The sequence below is a fragment of the Crocodylus porosus genome, unplaced genomic scaffold (genome assembly GCF_001723895.1).
Source record: "Crocodylus porosus isolate Cpor-Errol unplaced genomic scaffold, CroPor_comp1, whole genome shotgun sequence".
Taxonomy (NCBI): Eukaryota; Metazoa; Chordata; order Crocodylia; family Crocodylidae; genus Crocodylus; species Crocodylus porosus.
This window is the reverse complement of record NW_017728911.1, coordinates 20,018,897-20,035,929: the sequence shown is the minus strand read 5'-3', so window position 1 is coordinate 20,035,929 and position 17,033 is coordinate 20,018,897. Positions and strand designations below refer to the sequence as shown.

General features: G+C 40.4%; 1 protein-coding gene across 2 annotated transcripts in view; it reads left to right on the top strand.

Annotated features, from left to right (window-relative positions):
• The window catches only part of MAPK6 (mitogen-activated protein kinase 6), a 22,035-nt gene that overhangs the window by 262 nt on the left and 4,740 nt on the right, over nt 1-17,033 (top strand). Inside the window, exons 2-4 of one of the 2 annotated variants that reach the window (XM_019533568.1) lie at nt 5,484-6,683; nt 8,370-8,514; nt 16,721-16,885. In XM_019533568.1, the coding sequence (XP_019389113.1) occupies nt 6,129-6,683; nt 8,370-8,514; nt 16,721-16,885 (865 nt within the window). In that variant the 5' untranslated portion in view covers nt 5,484-6,128. Of the gene's footprint in view, nt 1-5,483; nt 6,684-8,369; nt 8,515-9,367; nt 9,451-16,720; nt 16,886-17,033 lie in introns of those variants that run through there. The other variant, XM_019533570.1, reaches the window with a different exon arrangement.

Below are 17,033 nucleotides of genomic sequence, written 5' to 3'. Positions count from 1 at the left end.
CCCGCTCGGCCCCGCTTCTTCAACAAGTCCGGGCGGGATGGGGGCACTGAACGTGCGATGTCAGAAACCCCCTGAACGTGGACGTGTCCCCCTGAAGGGCACTGACCGGGGGGGGGGGGTTAAGGTTGGGCTCTTTTGAACTCCCAAGTTTTGTCCTTGGTTCACTGAAGCCTCTTTGTCTGCTGCTCCTGGCCGGCCGGCCGGGCTGGTGGGGGCAGGGCGCTGCCTCCTGCCCGGGACTGAGCGTCCCTCCAGATCCCCCGCCGGGGTGGTGGCAGGGGCTGTGGGGAGAGGAAGGGTCCTCAGGGCATCCCCTGAGGAGAAACAATGATTTTGCCAGCTTTTAAGTAGTTTTAAAATCCAGGCAGAATAACGCTCGTGAAAATAATCTTTAAAAGATGCAACCAGAGTAGTAATGGTTAAAGCAGTGACTGATGCTGAAGGACTCTTTCTTCTCAATTCAGTTTCATTCCTGGTCAGCCTTGGAGTGGTAAAATTGAGCTGTATTGTGAAGAAAGATGCGTTTTGTTGTGGTTGAGCCAGGGCAGGCGGTATTCCAGGTATGGCTGCCAGCAAAAAAACCGAGAATATATTGCATTGTGATGGCCTGAAACAAACTTTACCGTCCCTTTACGAATTCCAGAAAGTGGTGACGTAAAACAGATTTTAAGCTGTAGTCGTGCAATATGACACTGAAAATGGGTAGTGGAAACTGCACTTGAAACATAGAGAACGAGAGCAAATGACTAGGGCTGTGTTGAGACTTCAGATACTTCTTGAGATGCTGGTAAAAATCACATCTTGGTTAAACAGATTTAACAGCAGTTTGCAAGGTGGTTTTGTAACAAAGGTTAACTTGTTCAGGGTCCTCTAGAACTCTTAGAATAGTGACTTTTCATTAAATTAAACTAACGCTTTCTAAATATTGGTGTTTGTTCCAAAAAGGGTTTTCTGACATCTATTAATTGTTGCAAGAATTGATAAGCTAATAGTAACATCTGCTGTTAGCTTACAGCTCTATAACTGTAGGGAGTTAGTAGGAGGCTTTAGAAAAGCAGCAGTTTCATGAGTTCCACGATGACTCACTCTGCCTACCAACTGCAACGTGGCTGATCTAAAAAAAAAAAAATACATATGTGCTCTGTATTTTTATAATTGAAGGGATAGGGTAGGGTTTAGCACATTGTATAATAGCTTCCTCTAGATAACTCTTTAGTCTTGTGTTTTTCCTTTTGTGTTACTACTTGATCATTAAACCATCAATATAAATGTACATTAAGTTGCATCTTGCAGTCTAACTAGGAATTCTGAAACAGCAAATAGCTGATATAACACTTGGCATTTTTAGTGAAAGCTGTAGGTAAATTACTGCTATATGTAATACCTAACAGTAGTGGCTTTCTCTGTTTCTTATTGCTACTGAAAAATGCAATTTCTCTGCAGAAATTTTGCTAGTTTTTAAAAGTGGTGTCAGTTGCGTAGATATCAGCTCAGCAGTACTGACAGTTTCAAGGAAGGTGGTTTTCCTGTAGCTCACTTCTTGGCTGCACAGAATTTTTTCAGAGCTGACTTTTAGGTAAAATATGATTGTACAAAGATTGTAATTTTCCAATTAATTGATGGTTTTCTGTTTGGAAAGAGTGGAGTTAAGTAATTCTCTTGGTTGGTACTGTACATTGCAAATAGTCCACCAGTAAACAGTAGAGCCCAAGAATGATCTCCACATGTACTAAGTATGGTAAAATCTGGCCTTTACTCCTCTGCAGTGTGCTGTGTTTTGGTATATTTAACCTACAAAGTCATCTTTATTATGCCTGTTCTGTTCTTGAATAATTGTACAAAAAATGCATTGAATATTTATGACTGAAAAAAGAATAGCAACAGGTTGCTTTTCTTGTCATTGTCAGTAGTTCCATACATCCGTCCTTATGTGGAATTTTGAGAGGGATCTGTTGGACTAACTGCTCAAAATGTAGGTTTTGCGATGTGATAGCAACGGGTGTCTAAGTGTCTTTTGACAAGTCTAAAAAGTTATACAAGATCTTACATTTTATGAGAAATAAAATATAAAAGGCAGGGCTGAAAAAGTAAACTGAAGGGTTAAAGAACCAATCCTGCTGCTTCATTTGAGGTTATTTGGGAGCTGAAAAGGGTGAAGTTCCAGATAATTTGTTACCCTTTCACTTTACTGAGACATATAATAACTCTAAAGAAGGGTGGGTTTACTTATTTTGTTCATTCCTCTCCTTCATTTCTTATGATCCTTTGAACCATTCCAGTCTTAATAGTAAATGCAAGGATTTAACTTGTAGCTGAAAAAATGTTTTTAGTTGTCTTTATGGCCACTAGAGGAGGCACTAGTCTGCAACTTCCTTTTCACTTAAAATACAACAGTTAACTGGTTACTCTATTCTGACTTTGCACCAAACTGAGAATACAAAAGAAAGTCTTGAGATGATGGTGGGAAGATGAGCAAATCTTGCATCCTTACTCTCTTTCCCAGGGACTTGCTAGATATCTTCCTCCTTAGTGAAACCTACTGAAATACAGGTATTTGGCAGAGCATAAATCTTCTTGTACCTTGTATGTAGGCTGTTATGTTGCTGTGCATAAAAAACTTGACTTTTTAGCTGGGGGACAAGAGACCCTATAAGAATACTCATATTTTTAAATTACCTGAACATATAAAAACAGGTTTCTTAAGGTGATTCTTGAGCAGGTGTCTTTATGCCTTGTTTTCATGAAAGACTTGATGGAGACTGAATTAAAACTGCAAAACTGAATCTTCATAGTAGTTGTAGAAATATTTAAAGGAAAGTAAAGCCTTAGTGAATTGAATTGACTTGCAGGCAGAACTTCAAATGCAATTCTTCTAAGACTGAGTCAGTTATTCAATGACAAGCCAAAGCTGTCTCTGTAGGTGACTGTCTAGATATACATGCATTAGCAGTAAGGTAGGTACTGTAAAATAATATTTAGACTTGGGACAGGACAGAGTTCTCTAAGCTGAAACCTTGATTGACTCAATTCACTAAGATGTTTCTTGAGAATTAAGACGCATGGAAGAGCTTGATGCTCCTTGTTTCACCCTGGGCTAAGTAACACTAGAATGTAACTTTGGCTTCTTAAGTAGGAAAGATAATACATCATCTTAATATAAAGGATCATTGTGGTAGGGTCATAAATTCTATTATAACTGGAAAATGAGCTTAAAGGTAGAGCAATAAATGTTTAAAATATTGTGACCTCTTCTGATAGCTAGTATGTACAAGTAAATTTAAGAGGTTTAAAGTCGTAACTAGTGCTCAAATCATTTTCCATTCAGTTTGTAATTAGTTTTGTGCATATGCTCAGTTCACAAGAGATTTAGATTGCTTAAATGAACTGTATCAATACACTAAAAGAAGAAAGGAATCTTAACTTATACTGTACAATGAAAAACCTCACTCAAAGGATCAGCTTGCTGGTCTCTTAAAACCCATTGGTACATAAATATTCACTAATGCATTCAGTTCAGTAATGATCATATCAGATAAGCATATGCATGTTAGTGAATTTTTAGTTATCTGAGACCTGTATTTGTAATGAACCCAGCAGGCATGTTCAAATTATTAACCTTAGTACCTTCTTATAATGTATAGCAAAGTAAGTTGATTACACTCTCCAATCTTAGGCCATTAAAAAAAACCCTTTTTAATGTTTCTATTCATATTGTTTTAACAAGACAAAAGGCCAGTATTTAAAGCTGTGGTAATGTCTGTTTCACTATGCTAATGTGTTAGCTAATGTTTGGAGACCAGTTTTGTTTGGTTTTATGATTTCCTTGGTGTAGTATTAACATACTGAAGTTGCTACACACTTGAACAACTCTTCACTTTAAATTAATGAAGCTTGTTGGAGGAACTATTGTTATTTTTAAGTTAATATCAGGGCTGGCAACATGAAGCCAATAAGTAGTCTTCTTTTAAATAAAAGTTACATGTTGCATGCATTTTACAGAGGCAGCAGTTGGGTTGCCCTTCTTTGGGATACCAAGAGTTTAAAACAAAACAAAAGAAAAAAATTACTTCTGGCCTCAATGATTACACCATTACTGCAGAGAGTGGCAAAGTGGACCAAGAAAGTTAGTATGTTCCCTTCCCCCAGACCTCAAATAGGGATTGCATTCATGATAGCGGAACATAATACTGATCTGAAAACTAGTGAGGCTTAGAAGTGCCAGAAATGTTAGTGAAGAGCTTCTTGATAACCTGGTTTGTGATGTGATCTGTGCTGCGTGTTCTTTTCCTTCTGGTATCTGGAATGAATATGTGATTTAATCCTTGAAGTAGTATTGCATACTTTTTGATACCTCCCAAAACAAAAGTTTTTCTTCAGGGCTTTTGCAATAGGAGATTTGGGAAAGGGAGAATATGAAAACTGAAACACATCAATCAACGTGAAATCGTATTCATACGAAATGATAAGGATTTGGGTTTTTCTAGATAGCCACCTGATAGGTCATACAGGCTTACCAGTTCTTGGAACGATTGTCCTGTTACCTCTCTATCAGTGACAAAGCAAATAGAAGTTTCCCATGCTGTAAAGACCCAGCTGATTCTGGGTTGAAAGTATAGAAACAGAAGTCTGTTATCCAATAATTGCATGTTTTAAAAATGCCAGTCGTGCACTGGAGTTCAGAAAGTGGAGAAAGCCTTCATTCTTGGGGTACCAGAGACCGTCTTAGAGACAAGGTGCACCATGGAGTGGGGAGAATGGCCACACACAAATGAGCTTACCTGCCTGCTGTTAACTGGAGCTAGGCTGCTTCTGTCTGATGCCTACAATTGTTTTGTATGCAGATGTTCGTAAGTTTATAGCCATATATTATGTGGAAAACGCTTTGTGAAGTACATATTTCTCATTGAGGATTACGTACATAGGTTTGTTGTTACAGAGGATGCTTTTTTATATATAAAAAAGCAGGGTGTTTTTCTGCTTGGCTTTGGGGTGCCTGAACTTGTTTCCTTTTGCCTAGTCTAGAAAAATTGCACTCAACCATACAAAATAATAAAATGTATATTATAGTATAATGACAGGGAAATTTTCAAAATTTTACAAATGAGCAGTATAATGAAAATGGTTGCTGTTGACCTTGCTACAATGAAAGGTGGTCTTCCTAGAGAATTGTCAAAATATGTGCTACGGTTTTTTTTCTTTATTCAAATCTAATTGCTATCTTTGACTTTATTGCTGCTAGCATGATATATTATTAAAAATATAGGGAAAGTAATTGAGAAGTAGGTTGGTAGCTGAAGTCGGTATTAATTTTTCCAGAGTACACAGTGGACATGTTAATTCTAGTTATTAAAATATGGTTGTTTTCCCTTTTTGAGATTAGATGGTGAAAGACGGTTGGTTACTTGTGGGATGCAGCTTGTCTAAAGCAGACTTGAAAGGATTTCTGGGTAATATTGGAAATTTTCTGTTTTCTCTCTTTTCAGGTTGTCACGGAATAAAATGGATGGTAGCTTTGATTGTGATTGTGGTGAGCTGGAGCCACCTGATCATTAACAGAAGGCATCTTTTGTAAATCAAGAGCTGCCAGTTTCCTGTTTAACTAAACTGTAAACAAAGGAGAAAAAAAGGAAGAAAAAAATAGTGCTTACCAGCACCAGAGAATGACGCTGCTCAGGACCAGTCCAACACTGAATGTATCTGCACTGTGAGGAGGAGGATGTTAATAGAAGCCTATTACGTGCATATTTATTCATATTTTTGTTAAATGTTAACCAGTTTAGCACAGTAGAGCTAAGTGCATAGTATGTCATTTCATTCCGTTTGAGTTTCTTGTGAGTATTTTCTTTAATGTCTGCAGAGATGCTGCACCTTTCTTGAACTATGAATGCTGCAATCTTTCTATCTTATGCTCAGTTTGAGTTACAGAGCTGCTGAGCTCTATATTAAAGGGGACACAACAGGCCTGGTTGGCTAATAATGCAACGAGAGTGTCAAGAAACCGTCTTGCAGTCAAAGCCGAGGTTTTCTTTTCCCTTTCTGTAAGATCTTTCATTCAATACCAGTGGAAGTGTCTCTGCGTGTTTACAGAAGCTTGATAGTTTAAGAGGAAAAATCGTAAATATTTCGAAATGGCAGAAAAGTTTGAAAGTCTCATGAACATTCATGGTTTTGATCTGGGCTCACGGTATGTGGACTTGAAAGCACTGGGCTGTGGTGGAAATGGCTTAGTTTTTTCTGCTGTCGATGTTGACTGTGACAAAAGAGTGGCTATCAAGAAAATTGTCCTTACAGATCCCCAGAGTGTTAAACATGCTCTACGTGAGATCAAAATTATTAGAAGACTTGACCATGATAACATTGTGAAACTATTTGAAATTCTTGGTCCCAATGGAAGCCAGTTAACAGATGATGTGGGCTCCCTTACAGAATTGAACTGTGTTTACATTGTCCAAGAGTACATGGAGACAGATCTGGCTAATCTGCTAGAGCAGGGCCCTTTACTGGAAGAGCATGCCAGGCTTTTCATGTACCAGCTGCTACGTGGGCTTAAGTATATTCACTCTGCAAACGTTCTGCACAGAGATCTCAAACCAGCTAATCTTTTCATTAATACTGAAGACTTGGTGCTGAAGATTGGTGATTTCGGTCTTGCACGGATCATGGATCCTCATTATTCCCACAAGGTATGGAGAGAATAGTGATCTCCTTATAACCTAGCCATCTTGCTTTGGGCTCCTTTCCTCGTATTGAATAAGCTGCAACTATCAGCTGTTGTTTAGGAATTTAAGTGATCCTCATCACCGGAATGCTTTAGACCGGGGTGTCAAACTCATCTGTGAGATGGAGTAGGGTTGCTGGGTTAGTCTGCAGACCAGATTGGGACTGATCCCTTGTGTTGTGTGTAGCAGCTGTGGTGCAGCTTGCAGGCTGTGCACCACAGGCAGCACATGCCTACCCTGCTCTGGTGTTTGCTATGCACACAGTGCATAGGAGCATAGACCAACCTCCTGTGCTGCCCACAGCATGAGCCTTGGGCCTGGCACGTGCTGCCTGCAGCATGAGGGGCTGACACAAGGCATTTGCTGTATGCGGTGTGCACTGGACTTGCTGTGTCTACTGGTTCTGGTACAGCCCACGCTGGTCAGGCATGGGCACCACATGCACAGTGCATCCTGAAATGACCCCTTGTGCTGCATTTGGTGCTAAGTCCAGCCCATTTGCCACATGCCATGGCCGGCAGGTTCCCCATGCAGTGTGTGAGTTTGGTCTAGAGACCCATGGGCCAAATCCAACTCGTGGGCTGTACATTTGACATTCCTGCTTTAGACCATTGTTTGTGGATTGATAACTGTTTTTCTTCACATGTGCCGAAGTTGCTGCTTTTGTCCCTTAGTCAGCGAGACTGGTAGATAAAATTAATAATATTACATGTAAATGCTAATAGCTATTTAATCCAATGTCCTGAGTGTCCTAACGTCAGTGTTTTGAGGTTGAAGGTTCAACTTCTCATGCCTTGCATCCTATCTGGCCTCTGAAGGTCCCTATCGGCTTTCAGCTTTTTTCCATAGAAAAGTTACAATTAAATAAATGCGTTTAATTAATGTTGGTAAATGCACAGGATGAGATTTTTAAACATTTCTTTTTATTCCACTTAATTTTATCACCAGAAACTTAGTAGGTTGGGAGAAGAAACAGATATTCCCTAACTCTTAATTCCTTAGGGCAACTTCAAGTACATATTTGGGAATAGAATTTTACCCTGACCTTTTAAAAGAACAGTATGTAGGTGATGAACAAAAGCCTCAATTAGGCTTTAAGAACAGTGCATAGATGCAAAAGTACAGGAGCTTTAAAGGAGCTTAAAATACACGTGCATCCCCAGTGTACAAATGTGACGACTTGTTGGGATTTATTAGAGGTAGTATAATCTTCCTGCTTAATGTCTCAGAAGGGAGTTCATTAGTTCCTCTTCATTAACTTTACGTTTGGGAGTAAGGGATTTTTTTTTGCAGCTGTACCTTACTTGACTAATAAATAGCATTGTACACGTGTTATTTAAATCGTGTTGCAGTCGATTCAGAAACAATCCCTGTTGTGCTGTTTAAAAATAGTCTTATAAAATAGCCTTTTCAAGGTTAAGGTTGGAGCTTGTTACAAGCCATTTGAGCATATTTTCGAATTTCTTATAAAATATGCATTATTGGTATGTTTAATGCACCACACAAAGCAAGCATGGTTGATGGAACAGGAAGACTAATACTGTCCTTTTTATTGTTGGAAGTTTGGGTTAAAATTCTGAAATAGTGAATGTGATTTTTTTTTTTTTCCCCCCTTAAAAATACAAGTAAGCTTTTCATTTTCCTCCTTAGGGCCACCTTTCTGAAGGATTGGTTACTAAATGGTACAGATCACCCCGTCTCTTACTTTCTCCTAACAACTACACTAAAGCCATTGATATGTGGGCTGCAGGTTGCATCTTTGCTGAAATGCTGACTGGGAAAACCCTTTTTGCAGGTTGGTAGGAGTTTATATGCGTGTTATGTGAACTCAGCTGTAAAATGTCAGTGGTAACATGTAAATATGCTGCTTATGAGCACTTACTTTTGCCTATCCAACACTGTTGCATATATCCTACTGAAACAAAAAACAGCCAAGGATAACAGTGAAATTGCTCATGGTAGCATGTAGTTTGTATGTTTAATTCTACACTTTGGATATCTACTAATTAAAATTACTTCAAGAAATTAAGTTAATTTGGAACCTTTTATCTCTTGATTCACATTAACAGTTTTTATCTAAGAACTTCTGAAGGAGTTTGTAGGCATTGTAAAATGCTTGCAGCATTTCAAAGAATGTACTGCTCGCTTACTTCAGTTTTATAGCTGAACTTTGTTTTGTTATAGCAATTCCAAAGTTAAGGTTGTTTAAAACTGGGATTTTGAACATCTCCTTGTTGAAAAATTATTTTTATATATAATATCTGGCAGATAGTCCCTGTCCAGTTACTTTGAAGGTATAGTGCTAGGTGGATTGATTCATTTTAATCCCATTTCATGTTGTACTTCTTTCCTTGGCTGGTGTAATTTAGCATTTCAGTGGCATCACATGTTTTTACACAGATTTATTTTAATAATTTTATAATTTATATACATTCACTTAGCTGAAAGAAATATTTCAATACACCTGCACTGTTTTCCATCTAGTTTTGATCTTCTTGCTGTTTCTAATGGAGTAAGTAGTGCAGAATGTCAGAATGGGTCTCCCTACTATTCTAAACAGGAAATTTGGTCTAAATGTGTATTGAGCTGTATGATTTGTACCAGAAAATTGTTAAAAGCGTGTTTCCAAGTTGTGCCTGTATTCTCAGGAGTTCCAAAGTAAACTAGAGGCCTACCTCTGCAGCACTACCCTGTTTATGTGCACCATGCTAGAAATGCACTGGTGAAACTGCTTTGGAAGCTCTCCAGCATGCCAAAGCTAGACATCCGAAGAGCAGCCTCAGGAGAGCAGTGCCTTTGGAGTGGCTTCTCCGCTACTGTCCTGGGCTTGTCACATGTGAGTGGGAGCAGGTGAGCAGGCATGGTTAGGAACATCACTTCTTGGGAGAACTGTGGAAACATTGTATACCTACTCTAGGCTTGGATATCTGGGTCTGTCAGAACTCCTGCTGTCACTCTGACTAAAAGGCAGGAGTCTTCAAGCAACCTTTGTTTCTTCCCGGAGCTAATATGAGTTGCAGCAGTCCACAGCATGTGATAAACGGACCTGAGGGGCCATGACTTGTAGAGATTCTCAGATTTAGTATCTACCACAGTTAACTTACCCCTTTTCCTGGCTCAAGCCTCAACACAGGGTGGGCTGGAAGAGTGCCCTGACTTGACTGTGCCAAGCAGGAACTCTTGAGTTAGGAAAATTTCTAGCTGCCTTTTTTAAGGCAATGTTGCACCCCACTTTGGGTGCTCTAGTTCTTCAGAGAAGACCTACATTGTTTCTAGTAGGACACATATTGATTTTTCATGGAGCTGCCTGTACTCGCAGATTCCACAGGTCGTGCTAGCAGAGCTGGTAATATCCAAGAGTTGTCCTACTCAAGTAGAATGCAAGCTCGTAACCTCTGAGAACTAAACTGATGTTTCACAAATTGACTTCCCCCAGCATAACAATCAAGCATACAAACAATGTAATGCAGCGGTCCCAAAAATCACGAAGTCCATTCAGGGGTTTGAGTTGTAGGCATAAGAGTTTTTTTCAGTATGGGAAAATCAGGTCCCTCCATGGAAATTCTTAGCTTCATACCTCAAAATAGTTAATATAAGCCTTTTTTGCCCTTTAAAATGCCACCAGTAGAATATTATAGCTTTGAAAAAAGTCTAGGAATAAGCAGTTAAATTTAGATCCGCCACTCTCAAAAAATCTGTGTCCTGGAAGTACAGGAAACGCTCGCTATTCGCAAATCAGGTATTCATGGATCCGACTATTCATGGTGCACCACGCCAGCTGGGTGGGTTGGGGCAAGTGCTGCCATGGCTCCCCTCTGGAGCTGCACTGAACGCCATCTTCTGCAGTTAAGCCAGGCATGGAGTGCTGCGCGGGGCGGAGAGGAGGGCAGAGCCAGGGGGGCGGAGAGGGAAGTGAGAGCTGGGCAGGTGGAGAGCAAGCGCTGGGAATGGGGAGAGCCACGGTGGTGTCATCTTCCCTGGAGGTAGCCATGGTTAGTCCCCAGGCACTGAAGGGGAGCCCTGTGCCTCCAGCCTCTCGCAGTGGGGGAACGGGGTGGCTGTGGGGTCTGATGAGGAGCCCTGTCAGTATTTGCAGATTTCACCATCAGTGGGGATCTCCAGAACAGATCCCCTGCAAATGGTGAGGGTCTTCTGTAGTCAGTACACTGGAGTATGAACACCAGCCAGTTGGAATCGGGGTATGTCTCTTAATAGCAAAATATTTAATGCTTGGGATGGAAAGCATACGTGAGTACTGTTTGTTTTGGCTGAAAGAAGTTAGACAATTTTTTATTGGAAAACATGAGGGGCAAAATTGGGGGAAGGGCCCGACTAGTGTTGGGAACATGAATGCAGTTGCTATATAGCGTGACTGATAGAGTTGCTACCATTTAAAGTAATCCTATTGTTTAGGCCTGAGCTGTTCCATTTCTAAGTGGCTGGGGGCTGCACACCTCAGCATCCCCACTGCTGCATTGTGCATCTGTACCCCTGCCCTCCCGTTGCACCGCACATCTGTCCACCATACCATGTGCTCCTGCACTGCATGTCCCTCTCTTGTACTGTGCACCCCAGTACTTTTTCCTGCTGAAATATGTGCACTTGTGCCCCTCTGCTGCACTGTGCATCACCCACTGTACAGGGCACCCTTTCTCTACTTCCCCTATGTATATCACACATGCCTCTGCTAACACCATGGACCCCCATGGCCACCTTTTCCCTCCCTGCTGCACCATGCACCCAGGCAGCCCTACTGCATCAGGAAGACCCTTGCCCCAGGGGAGGGGTGGCTGATTGGGAGCCCTGGGAATTGCATTTTAACCCTTTGTGAGCTGTTGGTTGGACAGCCCTGGTCTAGCCCTTTCCCAGAAGATTAAATAAAAATATTAAACTTTTCTCTTATCTGACATGTCATAAATGCAGCTATGTTTATTTTAGTTACTCAGTGTCTTTTTGCACTTTTCAGAACAATCAAAAAAAATCTGAATACATTTGTAGCTATAGTATGAACCATCCCTTGGCCCCAGAACTGTAGGTTAGACCCTGCTTATGCAGTCAGTATTATTTGCTGCTACTTCATTGATCAAAGGTCACTTGATTGTAGTCACATTCAATATATATTGAAGAACAAACCAAACTTTATCATAGACGAGATTTGATTGGTTTCCAGAACTCCCCACTCCTGCCTGGCTAGATGGCAACATTTTACCTTTCACCTCCTTCTCTCCTTTGCTAGTTTTTTTTTTTATCTACCATATACCCTCACAAAGCTTGAAAACCCACTTTAGCTTCCTTTTTGCCCTTTTGATTTTTGGTGGAAGATCACGTTCCAAAGACAGGCCAGAGGTTTGCTATTTTACTGTCTGGTTTTCTCATGAACTTAGATACTTTTTTTTTGTTATATCTTAGGTTTGCTTGACTTAAATGCCAAGTTTAAGGATATGTCCAGATATGATGTGTTTTTATATGGAAAGAATGGGTTAAATTATAAGGGACTAGTGAAAAATTTGACTGCTGTGCAGATCTTAATATAGTAGAAGACAACTTTTACCTTGTGTGCATGGAATGTGTAGTATCTATAACAACACATTTTGTTAAATGAAGGCAGCTAAGTTGAGCAGGTGATTAAAATATGTGGAGGGTTACAAAAGAGGAACTGCATGACATCCTTTATACCCAGCAAAACTTTCTTAGAATCATAAAAAATTAGGGTTGGAAGGGACTGCAGGAGGTTATCTAGTCCAACCCCCTGCTCAAAGCAGGACCATCCCCAACTTGATCATCCCAGCCAAGACTTTGTCTAGTCAGGTCTTAAAAACCTCCAAGCATAAAGCTTCCACAACTTCTGTGGATAATGTCTACCCTGCTAGTGAGGAAGTTTTTCTTAATATCTAATTTAAACTTCCCTTGCTGCAACTTGAAACAAATGCTTCTTGTTCTTGTTTCTGTCGTCTTTGGAACCCCCCCCCTTCAGGTAGCTGAATGCTGTTATTAAATGCCTGCCCTCAGTCTTCCCTCTCTAGACTAAATAAGCCCGCTTCCCCTCCACCTCACCTCGGAAGTCGTGTGACCCAGCTCCCTAACCATTTTTGTTGCCCTTTGCTGGACTTGCTCCAATTTGTCCACATCCATTCTGTAGTGGGGGGGCCCCAAACTGCAAACCGTATTCCAGATGTGGTCTTACCACTGCAAACAGAAAGAGATAATTGCTTGATGTACTGGCAACATTCTTACTAACACAGCCTAGTATGCTGTTACCCATCTTGGCAACAAGGACACACTGTTGGGCTTATATTCAGCTTATTGTCCACCATAATTCCCAGATTCTTTTTTGCAGAGCTGCTGCTTAGCCAGTCAGCCCCCTACCTGTACCGGTGATGTGATTGTTCTGGCCTAAGTGCAGGACTTTGCACTTGTCCTTATTGAACCTCATTTCTTTTGGTCCGGCCCTCCAATTTCTCTAGATCTCCGAGTCCTAGCCCTATCCTTCAGTATATCTACTACTCCCTCCAGTTTGGTGTAATCTGCAGACTTGCTGCGGGCACGCTGTGCCATCTTTCAGGTCACTGATGAAGATATTGAACAAAACTGTCCCTAGGACCAACTCCTGAACAGCACTCAAGGCAGCTGTTCTCTCATCCTGTGAAAATACCATAGGATACAAGACCAGGAAACATCAAGACTGGTTTGATGAAAATGACACTGAAATTCAAGGTCTCATCCACAGGAAACAGAACGCTTTCTGTGCCTGGCAGAATGACTTCAACTCTGTTATCAAGAAAAATGCACACCAACAAGCAGCATCAGAGGCGCAGAGGAGAACACAAGAACTGAAGAATGAGTAGTGGATACAGAAATCAAAAGAAATCCAACATTTTGCTGACATTTGTGACACTCATGGCTTCTTCAGTGCTACCAAAGCTGCCTACGGGCCCTAGCATTCAAGGCCTTAATCCTCTAAGATCAAAGGGTGGAACACTCCTGAAAGACAGCAAATCCATCAATGGTCGCTGGAAAGAACGTTTCTAGAACCTTCTGAATCATGACTCAGCTGTCAGTGAAGATAAGATCAACAACTTTCCACAAAAAGCAACCAGAGAAGACTTCGTATTGCCACCTACCCTGGCAGAGGTCGGAGGTGCCATCAGGAAAACAAAGAATAACAAGGCAGCCAGTGTTGACAGAACACCTGCAGAGATTTTCAGAGGAGGAGAACAACTTGTGTGTCATCTTCATGTCCTCATCCTTAAAATCTGGATCAAGGAAGAAATCCTACCCAACCTAAGGGATGCTTAGGTAGTAACAGTCAAGGCAATAGTAACAGTCTTCAAGAAGAGGGACAGAGCTGATTGCGGAAACTACCGAGGCATCTCACTGTTGGCCACTGAGAGTGAGTCAAAGCATGCCTTTCTGAAGTCCAGGTTCCTTATTCTGCTGCTCCCCTTCCTGGGTCAGGTCTGGCCATTGATGTTTACAGATGGGTCCTGCTACAAAAAAGTTGAAAACCACTGCCCTTGAGAACCTCTGCTAGCTGTCTGAAGAAAGCCTCATCCACCTCATCCTTTCGGTCTGGTTTTCTATAACAGACCCCCACCACAACAACACCCTTGTTGCTCTCCTGTCTGACCCATCCCAGAGACTTTCCACAAGTCAGTGGTTTCATACTGAAGCTCTGAGCAATCATACAGCTCTTTTACATAAAGTGTGACTCTTCTTCTCCCCTGCCTGTTCTTCTTGAACAGTTTGCACCCATCCATGACAGTGCGCCAGTCACATGAGCTCCCACCAAGTCTGTTATTCCAGTTGCATCATAGTTTTGTGACTGTGCAAGGACTTGCAATTCTTCCTGCTTGTTTCCCAGGTTCTGCGCATTCATGTATAGACATTTGAGGTGATCCACATCTTTTCTGTGTTTGCAAGCCACACTTCATAGGAGTATGGCACATATTTGAAGACCTGTGTGTTTGTCTGGAGCAGCAAAATATAGGAAATCTTTTGGTTAGAGGTGCAAAGATTTTGGTGAACTGGAAGTTTAAAGTGGCTATCGGTCTGCAGTTTGGTAAAAACATCTCACACCTCTGGTGTCCCTATAAAAGGCAGTTGCTTCTTAGGACAATTCTCTTGTCACTGATCTTGAAAAAACATGTATGCATATTTTTTCAAGACTGTAAAGTATTTCTTGTGGAGTTATTTATTCCATGGTGATAACTGCAGAAGGATTGTTTGGGGTTTTTTGGATGTTTTTTCCCCCAAATAATATCCAAATGAAAATTGCTAGAAGCCAAATGTTTGAAAGCACTTAGTACTTGTATTTGGAGATGGCAGTCAAGCATTCCAAGTTTTGATTCAGTCTTGACAGGGGAAAATTCCAAGGTCCACAAGCTTTTATAGAAACCTGTGCCTATGATATCAGATTAAGCAGCAATTCTAGAACTCACTTGAAGATGTTGTTCAGTTGTTGGTATCATCGTAGTTTCCTGAATAAGGGACATGTAATGTCTCCAGTTAGGTGAGAAGGGGGAAACAGACAAAGTATTAGAAGTCAAGTTAATTGAGATGCTGACGTGAAAAACGCTGTTTTGATTAAGAAATTATTCTTTATAGTTCTTAACTAGGTTGTTCTTTAACTTTCTTTGGCTACCCCTATGTCCAAATTTTACCTCAGGAATTGAATTTTGTTTCCTAGAATTAAATATTTAATGCAAGGAAAAGGAGAATAGGAGACGTATTATATTGGCGGTAGTGGTGGAAAGTCAAAAGAACTTTTAGAAGATTGTTAGAGGTAGTATATCATAGCTATTGGAATAGACATGAATGCAAATACATGTTTGCAAGTAAGTATTTAAACTAGTATTTCATGTAGAGAGGGGAAAGAGCTGGTGATTTCATCTAAAGGTAAAGAGGGCTATGAAATGGCAACATTTCATAATAGTTGTGATTTCCAGTAGGTTGCATGTGTGTTAGTGTCTGCTGGTTTAAGTAGTTTGCACTCATAATTCACTGACAGAACAGAGCTTTCATTTTTTCAATAAACTATACACATTATTTTACTAATTTCAATCAGAGGAGAATATAGGAGCCAGTGAGGTTTCTTTTAGTGGATTCTCTTTTTTATAAAATTGCCTGTCAATACATAGTAGACAGCTGTTTGCAGATTCCACATAAGCCATCATGCCACAAATTCCTGTAGTGGCCCTAAGGCCTGCCAGTAGATTAGTACTGACACACATTGTGTTTCTGACCCCACTGATTTCTCTCCACAAAACCAGTTGACTTAAGGTTTGTTCTTGTTTTTGGCTTTTTGTTTGTTTGTTTTTGCAAAAAGTATTGAAGCTTATTCTGTGATGACAAGCATTTGAGTGGAAGTGGTCCTTTGTAGTGACATTTCCTCTGTTGTGTTTCTTGATCCATTAAGAATTAAAGGGGTCTTGAAAAATTCTCAAAGGACTTAAAACCATTGTTCCTTTAATTTTAGCTGAAAAGCATAAAATAGTTGCAGCTGTTTGTTAGGGAAACTACCAGTTTTGTCAGACGCAAAACAGTTCTCATGGTGTGTTTACAGCTTAACTTACCTTGAACTAGTCATGTTTCTATAACTTAATATAGAACTTAACAAATCCCCATCTCTTATGGTAATATATAAGTAATTTGTCAGCTTGCAGGAGCAAGTATGAATACATCTTTGTACATTCGTGGGGGAAAAATCATTGATCAGTAGAAATGATTGTTTCTAATATAGTAAGTGTTCAATGGATCCATATCCATGGCTACTCTTAAAAATAGCCACAATCTTTATTTTAAAGGCATTTTTATGTAATTATTGCATGTAATTGATATAAACACATCTCACCTTTGAGCCTCCTCTTTGGATTCACATCTATGGAAAGTTTGGAGTGTAGTACTACTGGATTAGTTAACTGCATCCCTGAAGAATTGGATTTATCAGACGTGTTGTTTGGGATATAAATCCTATCTTGTCCATTTCCCTGGTTAATGTTTAGGTGCACATGAACTTGAACAGATGCAGCTAATTCTAGAATCAATTCCTGTTGTGCATGAGGAGGACCGTCAGGAGCTTCTCACTGTAATACCAGTTTACATTAAAAACGATATGACTGAGCCACACAAACCTTTAACTCAGCTCCTTCCAGGTATCAGCCCTGAAGGTAAGTAGTTAAAAATTATATATTTTAATCTCTATTTTAAAATCCACGGTGAAAAAAACACTTTTACAATGAATAATTTTAGCATAGGGAGGAGGAGAGGCTACAGGACCTGAACCTGTTCAGCCTCCACAAGAGAAGGCTGAGGGGG